The following is a 23,147-nucleotide window of genomic DNA, read 5'->3' on the forward strand; positions in this document are numbered from 1 at the left end:
TGCTGCCGGGCTTTAAATAGAGCTGGGCTCTGCAGAACAACCAACCCACATGATTAAAATATCAGCTGTCCTTCCCCTCGTTTCTCTCCTCATTCCTTTTTGCCCGTCCTTTCCTCCCTCCCTCCCTCTGTTTCTTTGATTCTGTCCGTAAGGAGGCATCTCTCTAACACTCTCGGCATACCTACACACATGCAGCAACGCAGCAACGCGGCCATGACACACAGAATGGAAATGGATGTTTAAGTAAACTTTCCTGACAGCCGTCCCCGAGGACCTCGGAGCAGCGAACTAAACCGAATTGTCGGATCAAAATGATTCTCATGATCTATTAAACCATAGCAGCATTTTCAAAAGTATTTTCATGAAAACTTTATCTCGTTCCCATGTCAGCCATCTTCTAATGTAGCACGTATGGATTGCAACAGTAATTCTGTGACCTTTTCACTTAACATTACAGCTGACTCCGACTCAAGGGAAAGTTCATAAAGAAGAGTGGGATTCAGCACCAGAGAACACGGAGAGCGACTGTCAAAGGACCAAACCATCAAAGGATTAAAAGATCTTTTCACAGTTAACTGGATCTGCTGCAGCATAATGTGTGTGTGTGTGTGTGTGTGTGTGTGTGTGTGTGTGAGAGAAAGAGAGCATTGTATACATACATATGTGCAAGTATGTACAGTATGTGCCCCAGGTGTTTTAATGCACACGTACTGTATGCATTAGCTCTTCCCAGCTGAGCCCTCTCTGTGTCCTTATGTCACTATGTAAACACTCACACATATAATCGCACATAATTACACACACACACCGACAACAACAGACTCCCAGAGATACACACACAGTACATTTGTTTGACACATCTCTTACCTTCATAACAACAAACACGCACAAATAAAGTGGAAGGAGCGACTGAGCCAATGTAGCGCTTCTGGGTGACTGGACGCATGTACGCATGTCTGAACACATGGGAGGATGGAAACAGCAAATGTAACGTAAACAAAGGTCAAGAACAGACCGGTCATCTTGGCCCGTGAACACTCACACTCCCGCTGCGATCACAATGCGATTCGTCGACGGTTCATAAAACAGGTCGCAAGTTTAACGGGCTGAACTTCACAATACGCTAAACAACAATGTAAGTGACGGCTCAGGAGTGAGTGAGCAGGAAGCAAGGAACAACCCGATCAGTTCTGAATCCTTAATGATTAGTTCTGAATAATTCCTGGTTTAACCGTGAATCAGCCATTGAGTGGCACAGCTAGTAGTGACTCATTAACAACTAATTATTTAATCGTTAATCACCCTATTTGTGCACCCCTTAAGTGAAGTGACACATGCACCGAGTGATGATATACAAGTTACGTGACAAAGCAAAAAGAGGCTGTTAGTAATGATAAGGGTAATGTAGTCATTAAGTAATTAGGGGTTATTTAGTCACTATTTAAGTTGATTAAGTAATTAGTAATCATGAGTTGTTGCTGGTTTGTTTCACTCTGGATGATTCAAAGTTAATCAGGAACGACTCATTTAGAAAGTGGGCGTTGTTCCTTTTGAAGTGTGACTTCCACATTTAAATTCGTCCCAGATGCTGACTGACAACCACCCGAGCCTGTCCGCCAAGAACAAGATGAGGCATCGTCCTTCACTAGAGATAGATAAAGGAGGGGTATCATGTTAATTTCAGGCTTCATATTCCCCTACAAGCCCACCTTCTTCTGATTGGCTGAGGCTGCACTTTGTGACATCATGCATCGTGTAGAAAAAACTGTGTGAAACCTGGCGTTCACAGCGGCCTGCAGACTGAGCTGAGAAGCCTGGGGATTACTCCAACATACTTTCACCTACAGATTTGAAGTCTGGACATCCAACATTGTAACATTATATATACGTCTTAAAATGTGAATCAGCAAAATACCCCCTCTTTAATGAAGACACAGTTACATGTTAATGGCGTGTGGGTTTTCTCAGCTGCACGCACAAACAAAGCTCTGCAAATTAAAGGTGAACAGGCAGTGAATAAACTCAGGAACATTCAGGAGCACATGACACATGTTTTCTGTACTCGCAACACTTGCAGAAACTGGAAAAGCAGCCGCTTAGCTCCGCCTACCCTCTCTGGCAGACCAACCACTGCTGGGTGATGGAAAACGCGTCACTAACTGGGCACCGTTTGGGATTTTTTCCACGAAAGTCGCCACAGTCACAAGTCTGTAATACTGTAAATGCAAAGGCTTTCATCAGTGGGCCATAGGCTCAGCCACCGTTGTTACCTCATTTGGCGATAGATAGAGACTTAACAGACATTTACATTTGACATTTTTGAGTACAGTTTTCAACGATAATTTAATCAAACGTGAATAAATAAGTATTTGATAACAGATTTCAGATGGTTTCAGTCAAGCAGGAACATCAAACATCTGATGATTCCAGCTCTCTTAAACGTAAGCATGTGCTGCCGTTCTTTGTCATTTATGATCGTAAATGAAGCGTCTTTTGGTTTTGGACAGTTGGTCGGACAAAAGAAGCAATTTGTGGACGAATCAGTCGGACACAAAGGCTTTTAATATGTTAGATTGTGTTTGTTTAAAAAAAGATAATGCATCTTCAGAAAGAGTAATTACATTTGAGTTCTCTTGCACTTCCCCTTCGGCTGACAATGGCTAGCCTATCCAATCTTATCCTAACATAATTAGTATCTGAAGGAAATTTTAATATTTTCTATTGTCTGGCAGAACATTTGACATTCATTGAAATTATGACAATCATGCTGTCAGTTTTGAGAACAATACTTAAGAAAATCAAGATTAAAGTGCAGCGTTTGGACTGTGTTGTGGCAAAGTGATTAATCAGAAGCACAAAGCAGATACAGTCCTGCTAGAGACAAATAAACCTGCAGCAATTATGATTGTTGTTTACGTAGTCTGAGCCGTCTGTACACAGATGAGCTGAGATATGAGCTGAATTACTTTGTAGGAAAAAAAAACAGCCTTGTCTTGTCATACAGCCCTCTCACTGAGGTGTCCGTACACAGGAGATAATTGGAGCAGAACTCAAGATATCAAGGAATCCGAGGGAAGTTTCAGTAGTAAGTTTTACTTCCACCGTCTCCCTGAGATATATCTGTGCATTGTTTACACACAAGGCATGCAGCACATTTCAGCCACTATGAAAATGCCTTTTGAGTATTTTTCAAAGTAAAAGGTCTGTCATATTGTTTGACGTATTGCTGCAGAAAGAAGGCGTTAAAGCTTTCTGTTGAGCTGATTTTTAAAAGCAGACGTCTCACATGTAGAAAAAACTATATATAGTAAATCCTATGTAATGTAAAAAATACCAATCAAAACCTAAAAGCAATGCCTTAATTAAATTTGTAATCTCGAAGGTCTCATTTTCGTTCTCTTGGGCGTACTGTAATTGCATGAGCACACTTCCCAGATATCCAGACAGTGCTGCATGTGTGACGTCCACAGTTGGCTCCAGTTGTAACTCTTGATTTCCCTCGCTGACGGTCGCTTTCCTTTTTAGACTGTTTGCCTTCATCTGAGCGTCGAGTTTGTTTCTTTTTCTTTGGATTGTCACTTATTTTTGAAGTTGTATCTGTAGTCATCCATCTTTTCTTTGTTTGTTCAGCCATAGCAGATTACTGTTTACTCGCAACACTTGCAGAGACCGGAAAAGCAGCCGCTTAGCTCCGCCTACCCTCTCTGGCAGACCAACCACTGCTGGCTGATGGAAAACGCGTCACTAACTCGGCGCCGCTTGTGATTTTTTCCGTGAAAGTCGCCACAGACACCCAGTCTGTAATACTGCAAATGCAAAGGCTTTCATCAGTGGGCCCTCGGCTCAATCACCATTGTGTTACCTCATTCAGCGAAAGAGACTTAACAGACATTTATTTACATGAAAATCTTCATTATTACTTTAATCTACAAATTAATGTTTTATAAACATGAAATTTACTTTGGCTGTGATAATCACTTTGAACCAATATTAAATGTATAAAAGGACGATTTGAGACATTCAGCCCACTGCTGTTGTTGCAGCAGAGAAAGTGATATATATGCAGTGAGATGCTGAGTGGTGAGGTGGGAAAAAACTGTTTATATAGATAAAAATAATCATATTCGATGAAGAGGCACAACAAAGTCAGTATGAATTTAGAAAACATTTAGATTCAGTCTGCACATACTGATATCTCAGGCAACTTAGAGCAGTGATAACAGATAAAATATCTCTGTGATCCTGCGCTGATCGTGTAAGATAAAGGCTTGCTGAAATCAAGCAGAGAAAAAGCAAGTAAACATTTCCAAGAGATGTTTTTTTAAAGCAGGTGCAGAAAGAGGATATGACAAATGGGGATATTCATTCAGGGGAAAGAGGCCGTTTTAAGAATGGCAGATATGGAGTAATGCTGCTGTCCCGCCTGGAGTGGGAAGGACATTTCACTATTGAGGAGCAGCAGAAAGAGGAGTCAAGGCCAGGTGAAACGATGATGTAGCAGCCGCAGGGAGCGGAGAGCTTAGCGGCCGGTTGTAGTAAAGCACAGAGCACAGGCTGCTGAGTACAGGTAGACCGTAGCCTGCAGATACGCGCATGTGACTCCCAGAGGAGCCTCGACTGCCAGGACCAGAATTTAGAATTTGATGTGAACAGCCGACGGCAGCCGGTGGGGAGAGGGGAGGTGGGGGCGGGGAAGGGGGGATAGGGGAACTTGGGGAGGTTGAAGACAGGGCAGGCTGGAGCACTGTGGACGTTTTGTAGCTGCAGAACAGAATACTTTACGAGCCATGCCTGGTGGGAGTTGCAGTCCAGATGGGAGATGACAAAAGGTTGGGCATCGTCCCACATGAAACATCTTTTGATTTTCTGTCCCCAGGTACGGCTCAGGCTGGGGTTTATTTATTTAGAGCCTTTTCAAACAGGGACACTGCACATTCACAGACACACAGTAAATGTGCCAGAGTAAAGCCAAAAGGCCAGTTTTCTGCCTGTGTGGAAGCCAACTACGGCCGTAAGGATTTGAAAAATCAAAGCAACTAAACAGCTGATAATGAGCTGAAATCACTACTGAAAATTTGAACAACATATTTATAGAAGTGAAATATTTCTCGATTGATTCCTGATTATGTTCTTCTCGATTAATCTGCATTTTATTTTCACAATTTATTGATAATCGTTTGGTCAAAATGAATGAAAAGTGCCTGTTTCAGTTTTCTAAATCAAAGGTGATGACTTCTTGTTTCTTGTTTTTAACTGTCTAAAAAATATATTCTGCTTTAACAAATCCTCAGAACTGAGAAGCCAGAAGCAGGGAATATTTGGTATCTTACATTAACTATTATTCAATTAACAAACAATTGCTGATTAGTTTCCTTTTAGTTCACAAATTAAGTCAGAAAAGTGTCCAAAAGTTGAATAAAATCTTTATTTAACTTGCAGTTCGGTCCGTGATGTACTCTGTTATTGATATAATCCAAGAAAGACAATTTCGGAGCAGAGACAAGCTGCGTTAATGTTTCTAACAAAAATTATGACAACCTTTTTTCCATGGCAAGACCAGACGTCGAGCTAAATAGATCGTTGCTAATAAAATCTTTGACGACACGTTTCTTTTGTTTTGGTTAACGAGACGAGATGGGACTAAAATATTCGTGGTCGGCTGTCGGAGATTTAAAATCCATGATATTTTAAAGCCTCAAGCACCAGTCAGAGATAAAATGTATCACAAACATGGTTGTGAACACTCTCTTAACTCAGGTATTTTTGCTTCAGGTTCTGTGCGCGCTCACAGAAAAAGGGGCGTTTTACGCGCCACTTGACGCTTCTTCCACATAAAAAAAAAAGAGTTATCACCGGCTGTCTGCTTCAATCAGACATCAGTGATGATGAAAAGTTAGGACCAAGCATAAAACGTGATCCAGTATCCTTAGATGCTGTGCCCTCATCGTTCTTTTACTGTATGGCTGATGTGCTGATATTAAAGTGTTATTTTAATAATGCCTTAAATGTGACGACTAATTATGAAAGGGTAAAAATGACTAAAATGTGACTTAAACTAATAAACGTTTTTGTCTAAAGACTAAATCTAAAACAGCTGGAGACAAAAATGATCAGTTGATTTTTTCATCCAAATGTTTGTTCGTAAAATTGCACAATTTGAAATGTCCTTCCAGTAATTTCAAAAAGGAAAATTCAAACCACAGAAATTCTGCTTAATGTGTTAAATATAATTTTAGAACCAATAGTAAGTATCCAGTAGTGTTTAAATGTATCAATTAAATGTTGAGTTGCTGAGAAGATTCAAAGATTCAACTCTTTTGTGCGCTGGTTTAGCTCAGTACAGAGTCTACAGTCCTCACCGCGCAGGTTCGGCTCCTGGCCTGCTGATCATTTGGCCTTTATGGCCCTTTTCTCAATCCATACTTCGCCATATTTTAAATAACCTTGATCTCAAATGAGATTCAAAAAGAAACCAAGTAAAAACAAAGAAATGCAGTACAAGCAGAACGTTGATAGGCTGGATGTTAATGCTTAAAGTCGACATGAACTACAGAGTTAAACAATGAGCAGCATTAGTCATTGCAAATTGTAATACTGAAACAAGCGACAGGCCCGATACATCTACAAAAACACACGCTGCATTAACGGCACGACGGAACAAAGACCACATGTGGGAGCAGATGCAATTAAAGTGGTCGCAGAAAAACAAAAAATCAAGTACACTGACAGATTGGCATTAGCAAGCTGACAGCAACAGAGAGCGATTAATTATTAATACTGACAGAACTGATTATCCCAGAGCCAAACAAGAACTACTTTGCCTGTATGTGTTAAACTCTCTGACAGAAGTTGGGATGGAGTTTTACTCCTGTACAACATTGACAAGGAGCATAAAATAGTTGTAATGTGTGGGGAAATCACTGATGAACATCTTGGCTGCCTCAGCTGATATGCAGAGTTACGTATGAATCAGAAATTTGCAACAGTGGATGAGACGTGAATACTAATCATGTATCTATTCTCCTGATATAAAAACCATCTGCAGCTACACAGAACATGTATGTTGTGACAACCGAGTTCTAACACGGAGCACAGAGGGTGTAAGTTTAGCTCCAACTTGTGTTTCAGTACTCCCATGTGCATACATTACATTGTCAGCCACATGAATTGCAGTCTCGAGGACAAACAGATGGTGAGTCATTATTATATAAAGTAAAAACGAGTGGGCCCAGTAGGGATCCTTGTAGAACAAAAGTGGACAAGCAAAGGGCAAGTGATTGACAATTATGTTCTTAGACAAACTGAGTTAGAGAGGTGTCAATCTATTCAATTCTTTCTAGAGGAACAAATTAAAGTTGATCTAATTCAGTGTCAAATGTCTTGCTGAGCTCAATACACCACCTTTTTTTTTTAATCAAATTGAGATTTAACTTTTCCTAACACCTCCACTTCCGGGACTGTTAGCCTTTTTTTAGTAACCTCGTTTTCTTGTTTAAATGGCTCTCAAGCAGTGTAGGTGTCCGCTTACTCTTTGACATGCTTGCGGCAGGGCACGGAGTTCCTCATGCAGGTGCCGGTGAGGATGTCCACGTTGTCGACGATGACGAAAGGTTTCTCCTCCAGCGTAACGATGGAGAGATGGTTCTCATCCGCATCCTCGTCCCCGTAGGAGTTATACCTCGGCCACACTGGGAACATCAGCGACAACGTCCCGTTCTCCCAACGGCCCATCTGGTGTGTGCGCAGACACACACACAAACACAAAATCAGGAATGCCCGTCTTAATTAAAGTGGTTTGACATTTTAATTTCCTTCCTGTTGTTGTAAATCCACTGTGTCCATTTGTTACCTTCTCCCACTTCCTTTCACTATTCAAGACGATGACAACCAATTTAGGGTTGGCCTGGTAACCATCTGGAGTAAAGGATAAGTCTCGTCCTTCGTTCCATACGTGCATCATGTGTCTGAAACACAGGAGAAAGTAAAGAAAGGAGGAAGCTGTTATTTGCTTTTGTTTTGCATCTGTTTGAGTGTTTGTGAGTGTGTGCACAAGAGCAGATACATTTGAAATAACAAGTTAAGCACTCTGTAATCACTGCAAGAGTATCCTCTTCAAATCAATGCTGTCTTCACCCACTGCGTGTGCATGCATGCATGAGTGTGTATGCGTGTGTGCGCATCTATTTGTGTGTAGGAGGGAGAAGAGTCAGAGGCCACATATCTCTCCCATCAACATTCAGCATTGATTTCTCCACAGATATACGCCTGAAAGACAAGCCACTGGTGCAAAAAGGCTGCCCTCACTCTGTTACTCACTACAGTTATCTTGCATACGCAAACAGATCCTTTGCTGAAACATTTACACACTCGCTACAGTGAAGCAGCAGAGAGGAGTAAATGAACCAGTATCACACACAGGGATATGGGGATAAAGAATACAGTCACTCCAGTACAACAGTTTACTGAAGGAGAGGATATTCTGAGAGTTAAGACCGGGATAACAGCATGAACTCCCACTGGAGGAAGGAGAGGCTGTCTAAGGAAGTTTACTAAGAACTCCAAATCACAAGAGGGACAGCAGCTGTGGTAAAAAGGGAACACGTTTTCCAGGATGCCTTGCTTTTTGTTTCATTTAAAATGGAGTAATACATTCAGACTGTGTATATTAGGGTCAATCAGGTGACTGAAATATCAGCCAACTAAAAGAGAAAAAACCTGCAGCTGCTTTACAAACATATCTGAATTGTATCTACGGTGATGATGTACAGTGAGCAGGTTGTTATAGCGCTATAACAACCTGCTCACTATATACATTATCCTGCTTATTAAACAGCTTTTTACTTACAATAATTTGACACAAAATATCGATTTGGAAATTATTTTATTACTTAAAGAAAAAAAATTCAGTTTAAAAATAGTCCGTTACACTCACATTGAGAGCTGCGTCCACAGCAACGGCTGACTCTAGCCTTCTTTTAATGAGCTAACCAAGCAAACGTCACTCACATTAAATGGAAACATTTCCACTGACACGAGGTAAGACACGGTGAACTGGACCGCAGGAATCATTGCAGCACCTGATTGAGGTTTTCTGTCTCGTCACTGTCAGAGTCTGTTGACATTTTCTTTTCCATTCACCGTCTTTAAACACCGCCGTATCCCGTACCGTGTGCTGTTTACTTCATGTGCCCTCTTCAGTTTTGTAAATCTCTCTGTCATAGCCTTCAGTTTGTGCATCGTTTAACCTTTATTTCTTTCTCCGCTGTTTTTGTCTCTTTTCTCTTTTCCCCTCTGTAAACAGACCGACTTCAAATTTACCAGACTTCTTTCGGCGGATTGATATGATTACACTTAGTCCTTCAGATTGTGTGATTAGAGCCGCATCCCTAGCAACAGTCTGTTCTTCATAGCAACGGTCTGCTATTGAGAAATAACAGACCTCGGAATGCTGTGATTAACCAATCAGAATCAAGTATTTATCACAGCTGTGTAATAATAACATCTGATGTATGTAAATACACATTGAATTGATGCATTCAAAGCATGCTTCAGGTATGCACAGCTCTATCATTCTAAAGGGATGAGTTTAAAATGAAGCTAAAACAAAGGCACACGACCATGAAAGCATAAACTAATATAGCGACATGAAGTCAAGATGAATACAGTGAAGTGTGTGAGGGCTGTTTAGCATGCGCCCTGCAGATGAAAACAAGGATAATACCACCGATTCCAACAGGTTGTGTGTCGTCTCATCTGTAGGAGCGGTATTAGAGGCGACACACGTAAATATTGTTGTCGGGCAGTGGATTAGCGAGGGGTACATTAATCATCTGTTTTTACAAAGACTGGGACACAGGCCTGTGCTCTTTTAAATCAGGCTCCACTCACACTGAGTGCAGAGTAAATAAAAGGTCCCTCTCTCCCTCGCATGCAAGCACGGCAAAAATACCAAACAGCTCTGCCGGGCGTGAAAAGTCCCAAAAGCAAACACAAATTATTACATATAAACCTACAAAGTAACATAAGAGACTCATCTTTGTATGTATTATAACCTGCCTTTGTTTGTACAGATAACACTGCGTTTGACTATTAGTGACACAGATATTTATTTTTGAGTTGGGAAATCTTCATGGTGCAGCAGGTGATGCCCTTGTCACAGTGCATTGCCCCAGCTGAATACATATAGCGGAAACACTGTTGCAGTCTATTCTGGGAAAGTGCTGTCTCCTCCTATTTCAGGTTTGTTGCCGTTTTTGGGGAAAAGATTTTGATGTAATCGGATGAGGCTGGTGTTTCTGAGGCAAGTAAAACAGGCAGATTATACTTCAAATATTCATATTTAGATTCACATGTGTAATCTGTTTGTCGCTTTGTGATCCTCCGTTATGTTAACAAAATGAAATGCAAGGCTACATTTAAAAGGAGTGCAGTGATTCCAGCAGCTCCAGCCACATGACAGATAAAAAGTAGCAGCTGTTGTAAATGCCAGCTTTAAAATGTGGGTCCCTTTGCGGCTATCTGTGGAGCATTTTTCTATTATTGAAATACTAGCCATTGTGTGACCACTCTAAAAGTACAAATAATAAAAGACGGGAGGCTTTTTCCAAATCCTCTATTATGGTAGGGCGCATCTTTTCAGACAGAAAGTGACAGCTTAGGGGTTTGCATGGTACAGTGGTCCCATCAAATAGAATAACCTTTTGAAATTTACTGCAAGGACAAACCTCAATAAAAACCACTACCATTGTGCAGCCCAAATACGCCGAACTAGAGTCTGAGATATTAATGCCTGTCAGGCAAGAATGACAACAAATCCAACGGGGCTGATAGTGTCTTTTAAGTGCCAGATTATGTTGTCCTATTCCTCTCCACCTCGCGCTGTTTATATGCACACTGCGGCAAGATTGTATCTAGACTAATGTATGCAGACTTCTGATCACAGCCTCACCACTTCCAAATCAGGGTAGGGAAATCCGACCTGTCAGTTTATTATCACAAAAATTGGCTGCAGTTGTTTTGACAAATATGCAAATTCTATCTAATAACTTAGTGAGACAAACGAGGCACCTCTGACAGGAAGAAAAAACACTGCTCCAAAAAGGTTTGAGCTCCGACTGAGGTCTGGGTTATATTGGATCAACCTGTCAACAAAGCCAATATTGTATACGCTTTGATATATACTGTAATGGTCTAATAAGAGAGAGGAATGGGATAATAAAGCCATGATGGTGAATATCAGACTGTGGCTCTTATTCTAATGAGGCAACACATAAGTCATTATAGATGTTCAGAGCCGAGCAACCTGACCTGCGCGTTTTCAGTTCTATACAGACTTCTGAATTAACATTCGTATTTTAGCCACAGCATGCCTCAAATTAAAGATGTCCCGATATCACACAAAAGATATTTAACAGGAAGCAAAACAGATTCTGTGTCTTTGCTTCTGCCAGTATGAATGTGCTCGCATGCATGTCTGTGTTTGCCCGCTTGTGCCCTGTGCATGTTTGAAGGATTTGACTGTTTCTCATCACAGAGACTTCAGAGAATACACACACACACACACACACACACACACACACACTGATATGCATATGTGCATGTACACACACACACACACGTGTGCCACCCACAGAGTCACATAACAAGAAAAAACAGAGGGAGAACAAAGCAAGTAAAAGCTGCTTTAATCCTGACTTAATGACAGTGAATTCAGTCATGTGCAGCAAGGTGCACTCACACATTCACACGCACACACATAAATACACACAGATCAGACACATACTAGGCTCTAGTTAAGTCAGGGCAGCAACTACATGGAGGTCTGCCTGATGTTCGGTTCATTGTGTCTCCACCAAGACAGCAGAATGAGCTCATGCAGCGAGCAGACATTTACACAACAGTTAATAGTGTTAAATGTCATTAGACATCACAGTGTTAAACACTGCTGTCATCTCTGCTTCCTCTCCTGCTTCTGCCCCACTCATTAGTACATTAAAAGGAGTTACGTAAGGCTGCTCAACCCTCAGCTACAAAGACAAACACAGTTATGCAAGTCCTTCGGCCAGAGGTCACCAACCTGCGGCTGTGGAGCCGCATGCAGCGCTTCAACCCCTCTACACGGCTTTCAGCTGACTTGGCAAGAAATTACATGAAAAATTACATTTGTTATCTTTTTTATACCTTAATTTTTTATTTATCATAACTGCATGCTGAAGTGAATTTTACATTTACAATTGTACAAATGTGTAGCTCATAAAGGGAAATTTTGTTTAAAAATATTTTGTTGATTAAAGCTCCTGTGAGGAGTTTTTCGCTGGTTATGAAACATACTGACATTAATTCTGATTACTCTATATGAGCTACAAAAGCAAACCAGACCATCAGAGACAAGACTGATTATTTCTATATATGTAATGCCTGAAACCGCTGACGGGGGGGTCGGAGTGATAAATATGACAGTTAAAGAAAGCAGGATGAGATTTGTTCTTAAAATCACCACTTAAGCATGAACAGGACAAAATCAGCAAAGAGATAAGAGGTACGGCTTTGTCCACAGGGGGCGCCAAAATCAACACCAACTGAAAGTTCCTCACAGGAGCTTTAAAATTTGCATTGTATGTCTACGACCTGGTGCCAGAGCATGAGAGCGGAGTGGAGCAGTTTTCATTCCTCGCTCACTTTCTTCTGTCCCTCGGCTCCTCATTCAAAGCCAATCGAGGCTGGTCCTCATAATATCGCAAAGTCAGGTTTGAAATTGTTCAGCGTCCGCCCGGCGCAAAGACAAAAGTTGTGTTATATTTACATTTAGCTTTACGTCTACAGCGACATTCAGGAACAGAAATAGATTTAAATGAGGCGAGAACGCTCTCCTTTAACAGGCTTCTATTTTGCAACAAAGGTGTTTAAACAAGTTGTGACTGCAAAGGGAAAAACTTAGGTTGAGCCTCGCATTGATCTGGACTTTGGTCAACATTTAATTGAAACTGGCCTTTACCTATTCTTTTAGTTAGCTAGGCTAAATGTCATTATTTAACAATAAATAACAAAGTAGTCTATTTTATATTTAATTGATTTTCACAAGGGCTGCACGGTGGTGCAGTGGTAAGCGCTGTTGCCTCACAGCTAAAAGGTCACTGGTTCAAACCCCAGTTGTTTGCATGTTCTCCACGTGCATGCGTGGGTTCTCTGGCTTCCTCCCACACTCCAAAGACATGCTAGTTAGGATCATTGGTGACTCTAAATTGCCCGTAGGTGTGGGTGTGAGTGCGAAAGGTTGTCTGTCTCGATGTGTCAGTCCTGTGATTGACCGGCGATCAGTCCAGGGTGTACCCCGCCTTCCAGCCCCCCCTCCCGACCCTGAACAGGATAAGCGGCATAGACAATGGATGGATGCTTTTCACAAACCTGAGGAGGACATAAAGTAGGCCTGCATTGCTCTTTAAGGAAACTCTATTCTAAAGTCAACCTACACAAGCTGGTGAATTTTCTCCCTCCGTTTTTTGCCCCCAAATATAAAAGTTTGTAGTTCAATAAGTATGAGTTTAGTGCAACAAATCATGGTATTATTTAAATGAAATGCAGAATAAAAAGGTCACAAAAACTCACATTAAACCCACTCCTAGGTGCCATCCAAGTGGAAAAGCGTAGTAATGAACGCTCATTGAGGCCAATTACTTGCCGATGATAATGTTGCCTCCCCATGCTATAGGCCTTGATCTCCTCACACTCACAGACGCACACACACACACACACACACCTGCGCAGGGCACTGGGAGGCAGCTTCCCCGGGCTCCTGTCTGATGCTGTGCTGTAGCAGCTGCTCTGGGCCTCTGGCAGCTCCCCCTTCCCCCGCAGCATGGAGGTGGCTGCTGAGGAAATGATGCCCACCCCGTCCCGCACCCGCGTGTCCAGCGGGTACTCCCAGTCATCGTAGGACACGGAGATCATACCCAGGGGAAACATCTGAGGGGAGAGGAGAGGAGGTCTGAGAGGTGGCACGTAGATTCAATTTGACTTCCGATTTAAAAAAAAATCCATATGTATCTTTCAAGGGTGTCGAGCAGATGATGCATTGGTGCCATCTTGCAATAATGTATTTCTGGCTATTAAAGAAGTGTGAGCAGACTGTCCACAAACTGCATCCATTCACTCATTCTGGTATCGCCTATATCAGATCTGTCCAAATGAAAACACTTGAGAAACTAAATGGCTCACTAAGTTTATCTCTCCAAACCAGACTGAGAAAACATCAAAAACTGCCGGCGCGCTCGTCTGTCAATCTACCACACAACACTTTGTTTTTTCATTTTAATTTGGCACCAGCTGTGGAATCAGATCTTTGTCTCAGAAAGAAAACAGAGGCATGAAAACCCAACACAAACAAGAGGTCGGAGTCGAGAAGAATGATGGACAAGGACGGGAGGAGAGTAAATATTTGAGAGGCTTTAGAGAGAAGGTGAGCAAACACTGGATGTGTCTCTGTTTAACGTGAGGAGAGACATAGAGCTGATTATACGCTAAATTATTTATAAACACATTTATATGCTATTTGGATAATAGCTACATTGCTGTCCTACATATTGAGAGTGGATGTGTGTGTAATGCTATCACACATTCGATTTAGGTGCTGAGCAGCTCCAGTCCTGCTTTAAGACATACAAAATGCTCTAATCAAGCAAAAATACTAATTCATCCTGACCCCCCCACAATAGAGGAATGGGTCGATATATTTAATAAAATATACATAATGGGAAAAAAGACTTTCTCACTTTGCCTACAAATGGATAGATTTTCTCAGTTATGGTCGAGATGGGTCTCATACGTGGGTCACAACCACACGTCTCTGAATTGACAAATTAATAAATTCTTTACTGTTATGGGTGTTGCCTTCTTTTTAATGATTAAAATCACCGCCTTACCGCCTAAAGATTTGGCATATGTGTGTACATGTATGTATAAGAAGTGGATTTATGTCATACGTATATATGTTCTGCTTTGAAATGTAGAAAACTTATTGAATTGTTTCCCAACATGTCAGTGTACATTACTGTAACGACACATCCCTCTTTACAGAATGTATAAAGAGCAGCTCCAGTCGTGTTTTAAGACGTATAAAATGCTCTGCTTGAAATAATAAATTGTGTCCGATATGTTTTTTCCTGCAAAATATGTTTAATTACCTTGTAAAAATCCTCCCGAGGCATCTCCTCCTTCTCCCTCATTAAAATCTCCTGAATCTGCATAGGCCCCGCCCACTATGTGCTACGTTTCTCCTTCAGTAAAATTACAGCTGAAAACAAAACACGTCTCTGCCATCGTTTAGTAGCAACTTGTTGAACTTAGCGAGCTTGAAATGTAGTAATTAGTAGTAGTAATGTTAACGTTAGTAGTCAGTAGCGAGTTTGCAAAAATTATGATTACGGTTACAGATGGCTCGCGCATCGCCGGAGTGGTTGCCATAGGTTACACATAATGATTTGCATAGCGTCACCCCGTCCATTAACGTGACTGGCTCCTTAGGTTTGTGACGTCTCAAATCTGAAAACGTGTTGTTCAGCCTGTCCTTGGTACACTGCAGTTTAAAAGCAGACAGGCCCAGCCATGGAGATGACTGCTGATGTTGTCCCTGATATGTCTTGTAGCACATGAAGAACACCACATGGAGATGTTTACAAGGTTAAACACTTGACTTTCACTGGAGGGGGTCTTTAAAGGTAAAGAGAGAAGAATAGGAAGAAATAACATAAATAAGAAGTAAACTAAAATGATGATTTAATATGAATTCTAGTTCCCAGTCACCCTGATTTATCTGTATGCTGTCTTAGACCATGTCAGACAAATGTGCTTATTCACTATTTGGTTGCATAAGAAGACTGACAACACTCACATGTCGGTCTGTTAAATATGAGGCCGGCTGTCGGTTAGCTTACCTGAGCACAAAGGCTAAAAATGGGGAAGAAGCTAGCGTTGCTCAGTCAGAAGAACACAAAATGCCTACCAGCATCTCTAAAGTTCACTTTTATACATGTCATATCTTGTTAGTTTAACCTGAACAAAAACAGAGTATGAAAAAGGGTGGGTATATGCCGGATTATTGTTTATAGCAGTTATTATCTGGAGTCTCCGGCATGTAATATATGTAAAATAATCAATTTGTTCTTGTTTGTAGATTTTGCCTTTTGCATAGTTTAAACAAACAAGATATCAGTGTTAGTTATTGATCTTCAGATGCCTGCATTTGGGTCCAGTTTCCCTTGTGTCATGTGAATTGAGACACTGGTAAGCATTTCTTTCCTCAGACTGGGTCAGGCGAGCTGTTTCCTTCTGTTTATTTATGCTAAGTTAATGGCTATGAAGTAGTTTCATATTCAAAGGCAGGTGTATCAATCTTATCATCCAACTCTTGCTAAGAAAGCAGATAAGGAAATGTATTGTTTTTAAAGTTGTAGTCTCGAAGATCTCAGTTTCGTTCTCTTTGGCGGCACCTATGGTGATAAAGAGTAATTGCAGGAGCACACTTCCCAGATATCCAGACAGTGTCGCATGTGTGACGTCCACGGTTGGCTCCGGTTGTAACTATCGATCTTTTCTTTGTTTGTTCAGCCATAGTAGATTACTGTTTACTCGCAGCACTTGCAGAGAGCGGAAAAGCAGCCGCTTAGCTCCGCCTACCCTCTCTGGCAGAACAACCACTGCTGGCTGATGGAAAACGTGTCTCTAACTGGGCGTTGCTTGTGATTTTTTCCACAAAGTCGCAGCAGACACCCAGTCTGTAATACTGCAAATGCAAAGGCTTTCATCAGTGGGCCATAGGCTCAATCACCATTGTGTTACCTCATTCTGCGAAAGATAGAGACCTAACAGACATTTATTTAAATGAAAATCTTCAAGATTACTACTTTAACCAAAAGTTACAGCATTTCTTATTATTCTGCATTTCATCTTTGCTGCAGAGAATAAAGGACGAATCAAGGAGAGGCGGCTGATGACCTGCAACAGCCTGGAATTAAGAACACTACTTGTCTTGTCAACCCACTGAAAAGTGGCCACCTGTTGCCACATATGGGGCCTCACTACCTCGGGGGTGAAGTCTGGGTTGCCAGTGGTGAGACTGGACACAATCCAGATGTAACCGGCTCCTATCAGGCCCAGGGACCGAGCTTCTTCTAGAATATATCTGTGGAAGAGAAGAGTGAAACAGTCGTAAAACAGTCATAAAGATTCACAGCAGAACAGTGGATAACAGAGCGACACAGAGACACTCACATAGCCTCATCCTTGGAGCAGTACAGCAGTATAACGGGACTCTGGATCCTCTTGAGGGCGATGTGTGATTTAGAGTTTGGGTCGCCGTCCATAGCATCCAGAATCACTACACTCTGCATGTCCCAGCGCACAAAGCTGTAACAATACACCGTTAAATAATACAGGGTACTTAATCCTGCCAGCTGCCGTAAATAAAGGTTAAAGAGGAAAACAGAGAGTGTGTGAACATGTGGCGGAGCGTATTCATTACCTGTGATCCACAGTTACTTTCAGTGTGCTGATGAAGTCCTGGTACCCGGGGAACTTGGAAGTGACGATAGAAAAAACATGCCAGTCATACTCCTCCATGATGGAGAGCATGAGCAGAGCCTCCTGCTGCAGAGCGGCGCCGAACTGGAAGAACGTGGACTTCTCATCCTGCAAACGACAGTCAGCAGATTTGTCTGAATTAATTGCAGAAAAAAAACAAAAGCCTCAAAGACTTAAAACCTCAAGGAATTAAAACAATTTACAGATTTGCAATCACTGAGTCAGACGCGCAGAGTGACGGAGATAAGAGAGTGTTAAGTGTGAGAGAAATGAAAGAGGAGAGAGAAAAGACGGGAGAAAAAGGAGAGATACTGAGAGATTTAGTGAGACGACGCTGCGAGAGAGTGACTGCTGACAACAGGGGGGGCCTAATGGTTGCGATAACGGCCTCATAACTCACAGGTTTGACACACTTCACCCTCAGTAGCCGATATAACAACAGCCATTGTCTCGGAAGATAATTGCTCTACCTGCTTTTGTATGCTGCTGTATTGTTGAACTGGCTTGTTTTCCATTGTAAAAAATCTGAGTCATTAATGCAGAACACAACTTTTCTGTGCTAAACAAACTGTGAAAAGATGTGGTGTCATTTCCCAGCAGTCTCGTTTGAAGTCGGAGGATTCCCCCCTACAAACTGCGGCTTCAAATAACGTCGCGGCATTAATTCACAATGCCATGTACAGTTAAATCATTTCGTCTCAGCATTAGACGGAAACAGGAGGTCGGTGTGAGAGGAAGCATTACTAAAAACCAAAGCAGCTATTAAACGAAATGAAACCCAAAGTGAGTGTGAAATAAGTTGCTAATGATTGCGGAATGTATGTTTGCATAAAGTGTAAGCTCAGTTTGCCCCTTGGGACACAACAAATAGACAGCAACGCAGCCAATTCAACAGAGAGGAGTGAGAGAGAGAGAGGGAGGGAGGAGGAGTAGACGGGGAGAGAAAGAGAAAAAGGCTGAAGGGGAGAGTAAGCAGCAGAAAAAGTGTTGCAGTCTTGTGAGTGAGATTGAGATACCTGCTGCAAGAAAAAACACAGTGAGAGAGTCTTGGGAGAAAAACTAAGAGAGACGGAAACATCAAACCTCCTCACAAGGTCTCTCATTCTCACACACACACACACACAGCACGTGCACACGTACATGCTGTGACAACCCTTCCGCGGAGGGCATCAAAGAACGTGACACATTAAACATCAAAGCTCTCATAAACACACATGGAGAATCAGCTGTCAGCTCCCGTCGCTACCCCCACCCTCCACCTCCTCCACCTTCATGTGTGTGTACAGTATAGATATATGTGTGTAAAGTTTTGTCCGTCTGTCTAACAAAGAGCCCTCAGCTCTGTCCATCACACACATAAAGCGGGGCCCTGCAGAGACTTAACTCGCCTCCCTTCACCGCTTACAAAAAGGGAGAAAAGTAGGAAGGAGAGAGGATGAAATTGTACTTCAAAAAAGATCTATCTCTCTGTTCCCATCTCTCTCTCTATCTCTGTGTGTGTGCGTGAGACTGTAGGTGTGTGTGGCTTTACACTTTACTCAGATTTAGAGAAAGGGGGGGAAAAAAGCAAGAAGCAATCTCTCTATGTTGTAACAGGCACATCCTCACTTGTGCCCAGATAACACCAACACACAAGCACAGGTCCTAACACGCACAAACACCCACTCACACCCTCGCACACACAGCACAAGTGTACCACCGACACGCACTAACAAATCAGTGCTGAAACAGCCGATATAATGTCGATATAATAGTTAGTTAATGTTAAATTCAGTTCATTACAACATATCTTTGTCGTCATATAGGGCATTCTTACACGGCTTTGTTGAATACTTGATTCTGATTGGTTAATAACAGCATTCCATGGTGTGCTATTTCTGTATAGCAGACTGCTGAAACACAGATCGTTACTATGGACACAGTTCTGATCACAGTCCGTGTCCACGTCCACATAGTGCCTTTTTTTTTTTCTCAATTGTTCCCATTGAGTTCAGAGCACACACAGCCGCCGAGAGAAACCACCAAACATGGAGGAGCAACTTGTTTTGGTCGTTTGTGTCCACCTGGAGCTGTAAGACATGACAAACAAACAGCATCACCATAGAGACCGAAAAAGCCCATTTGTGGGAGCAGATCAGCCGGACACTAAATGTTGCTGGTAAGTGCTTTTATCGGCCTACACGTTGTAAGCTTGTTGCTAGCTGTGTAGTAAGTTAAACTTATTGTTGTCATAGAAACCAAACCCGCATGTTTTTTTTCTCTCACTGCACAAGCGTTTCATCCCAGCGCCATGCCAACACTTTGCTGCCAGAAAAGGGCGCTATGTGGACACGGGGCCTTAGTCCAATCATATCAGGCAGAAAGACGGATCAGATAATAGCCGCAAAAACGTCCTATCATTTCCCATCAGTCTGAAAACAGTAGACTCTCAACAAAGGAGTGAAAAATCGACCAAATTGCAGAAGACAGACATAAAGTTACAGTAAGCAGACCACGATATGGTCCAGGGCAGAAAAAGAAAATGTCAGCAGACTTTGTCATTTACGGGTCAGAAAGCCTTGATCAGGAGCTGCAGTCATTCGGGCCATCCCACTGCCTCGTCTCACTTTACGATCAATGGGAGTGTACAGTTTAATGTGAGGTATAAAAGCTAAGTAGGCTAATTTTGAGAAGGCTAAAGAGGTCACGGTGGCTTTGGATGCCTTTTCAACTGTAGATTTAGGGGACTATTCTGGAGCAGAAGACATTTCAAATAATAATGTACAGCGAGTGGGTAGCAATACTTTTCTTTAAGGTGAGACAAGAGTCCTCTGCTTTGCCTGCTGGAGTTTATTTCCTCTATAACACCCTGCTCCTTGTACATGAGCTGTAAGTCATTACTTTGTATTCTTTAAAGTAGCTGTTGTCAACACAACCACACTTAAAAGAAATCAGTCAGGCAGAAGATCAGACAGGTTTTACTCACAGATTAGCCAGATAATCTAAATCACATTATTCGGAGGTAAAATGCAGAGCGAGTGAACACAAATCCAGTGATGGCGGCTGGACTACTGAGCGTGCCAGGGCATCCACATGAACGGCTTATCAATCCGGTGGGGCCGGTCAATGCAGTTTAACTTAAGCAGATAAGTATCTGCTCTTAGCTCGAGTGAGGGTAGAATTCAAGGACAGTTTAAAGGTGCACCGGGTCAGAGAATGGTGTGGAAAAGTTATCTGATATAGCTGGTAATTATTTGTAGGTCTTGTGCGGCTACAGAGCGCGAGCAGTGATGGTGGCTGGACTGCTGAGCAGGCCGTGACATACAGATTAAACTGCTTATCAAGACATTGGGGCCAGTCAATGTAGCTAAGTGCAGATACTTGAAGAGAGCAGCAAAGCTGATAGTCCAGAAAGTCCAAAAAGCCACTGTCAGTCAAAGCTGGTGTTCTCTGTAATCAATAGAAGCAATGACACTTGAAATTGGCGCCATAGCTGTGGAGACAGTTGCACTAACAGCTCGTGGTTTTAACCATTCTACATTCCTACAACACCCAGCATGCATTGCACCCCTCCCTCTGAAAGGAACGGCCCAGCGAGATACGCTGAAGTGTAATACTACCTTATTTCGCTGCAGGCGACGGCTCAGAGCGGGACAGAATCCAAAATACGAGGAGAATGTACCAGTGGATCGTTTAAAAATATTCGGTCTGCAGTCTACATTTCAAACCTGACGATTTTGAATCGGTATAAACGTGAAATATCTGGGAGGATAAACAGGAGAGCAGGCAGTGTTTCTAGGCACCTCACGGAACAAATGATTACATTTCACAGTATGTGTTTTTTTCAACTAAACACTGCAGACATCGGAGGCGGGCGTCCTAGATTGAGGAAGTGTAGTTTAGCAAGCTCCTTGGCCTCCACCAGATGACGCGTTTTACATAATCTGGTGGAGGTTTTCCAGCGCCCATTGGAGCTACCATAATGGCATCTATAATAGCATGATAGGACTGAAAATTGGTCAACTGGCCCTTTAAATAAAATCATGAACATGGCAGTCTGTTGGCAAAAACATTTGTTACCGAAAAGGGGATGTTTACAAGGATGAAATTGTGATCCAGTCAGATCTGGATCCAGTCAAACATTGAATGGGTTCTTTCTTTAGGCCATTGCTACACCCTGCTGCTGAGCTTCATGAAACGTGTGCCAGCAGATTCTCTGTAATCCTGCTGAAAAACCTACAAACTGTCTGTGAAGGTCCTCAGTCGTCCAGGTCATGGTAATTCAAAGCTTAACCCAAACGGCAGCTGGACTTGGTTGAAGTTCTTGAAGACGTTTCACCTCTCATCCGAAAGGCTTCTTCAGTTCTAAACTGACTGGTGGACGGAGCGAGAAAACTAACGGCATAAGCCTCGGTCAAGCTGCCAAGCATCCGCTCTTTACTTGGGTGGGAGTACGATTTAAAGGCTACATTAACGTACGTCAGGTCAGTGCTGGAGAATGTGTCGCCTGTCGTGGGGCCCAGCAGATTTATGATGGCACAGCCTGACGCCCACCGCAGAGCCTAACGATCATGTCACGCATCATTTAACATGAATGCTGGAGCCTCTGCCGGGAACTTTTATATATTGATAACTGACAAATGTCAGTAATTTTTCCTCATCGCACAGAATTACTGCGCGCACTCAACTATGACAAGTAGGAAAGGTCAAAGTTGAACCGGGAAGTCGGTCTGTAATCGTGAGTGATTTTAACAGCTAAGTTTGCTCCTCAGCTTTGTTCTCTGTTGTCAGTTGGTCTGTTTAAAACCACCATGATAATGTTGCACTTATATAATATTATGTAATCAGCCTGAATTATCCTTTGGGTGAAAATGCCAAATATTTGCTGCCTCTTAAATATGATGATTTGTTCTTTGTGGCCTGCGTTTGTTAAACAGACATAAGTTTTCTGAAAATGTCAGCCTGAGCTCTGGAGGCTTTTTGTTGACATGCCATGCATTCAAATGATTAAACACATTGATTCAACAATCAATAATGTAAATAAAAATTAGCCCCAATTAGCCATAACACATATTGTTTTGCCTTCCGGGAAGACCCCGCAGAGAGAGGAGGAGAAATGATTAAATATCAGAATGTCAGTTTAAAAAAAACATTATAGACAATTTCATAATTGAGAGGAATCACTACAGTACTCACACTTACACACAGGCCATTATACGGTGACAGGCTGATACCGCAGAGATGCTGCGACATGTCATATATGTTCATAACATGCTTTCAACGTGTTTAATATTTACATCTGTCATCTTCCCTTACACTTCCACTCAATTCCCCTTAAAATGTACGAAACGAGGAGGAGGAGGAGGGGAGGAGGAGAGGAGGAGAGGACGGAGTATAAGTGGAGAATTCAGAATGAATGAGGTAAAGTCTTTCCAGTAGACGGAGGGGTGAAAGGGGTAGATGATAGTTTCTGGTGGTTGCTGAATAATAAAGGATAAAAAGAGACGTTGACACAGACCTGCATCTTCTCATCAAATCACACAAGTCCACCAAGAAGCTCACGTATGAATAATGCACACGCACAGACACACACT

General features: G+C 42.2%; 1 protein-coding gene across 2 annotated transcripts in view; it reads right to left on the bottom strand.

Moving 5' to 3' along the window:
• Window positions 1–23,147, bottom strand: part of grin2ab (glutamate receptor, ionotropic, N-methyl D-aspartate 2A, b) — a 119,200-nt gene that overhangs the window by 21,891 nt on the left and 74,162 nt on the right. For both annotated transcript variants that reach the window (XM_069665312.1, XM_069665311.1), the window contains 6 exons: window positions 17,516–17,682; window positions 17,266–17,400; window positions 17,077–17,176; window positions 13,757–13,962; window positions 7,850–7,964; window positions 7,529–7,731 (listed from right to left, as the gene is read on the bottom strand). In XM_069665312.1, coding sequence (XP_069521413.1) covers window positions 7,529–7,731; window positions 7,850–7,964; window positions 13,757–13,962; window positions 17,077–17,176; window positions 17,266–17,400; window positions 17,516–17,682 — 926 coding nt within the window. The remainder of the gene's footprint in view (window positions 1–7,528; window positions 7,732–7,849; window positions 7,965–13,756; window positions 13,963–17,076; window positions 17,177–17,265; window positions 17,401–17,515; window positions 17,683–23,147) is intronic.

This window comes from Semicossyphus pulcher, unplaced genomic scaffold, assembly GCF_022749685.1.
Source record: "Semicossyphus pulcher isolate SPU_LCO1_2020_fin unplaced genomic scaffold, fSemPul1.0.p SCAF_17, whole genome shotgun sequence".
In the NCBI taxonomy this organism is placed as follows: domain Eukaryota; kingdom Metazoa; phylum Chordata; class Actinopteri; order Labriformes; family Labridae; genus Semicossyphus; species Semicossyphus pulcher.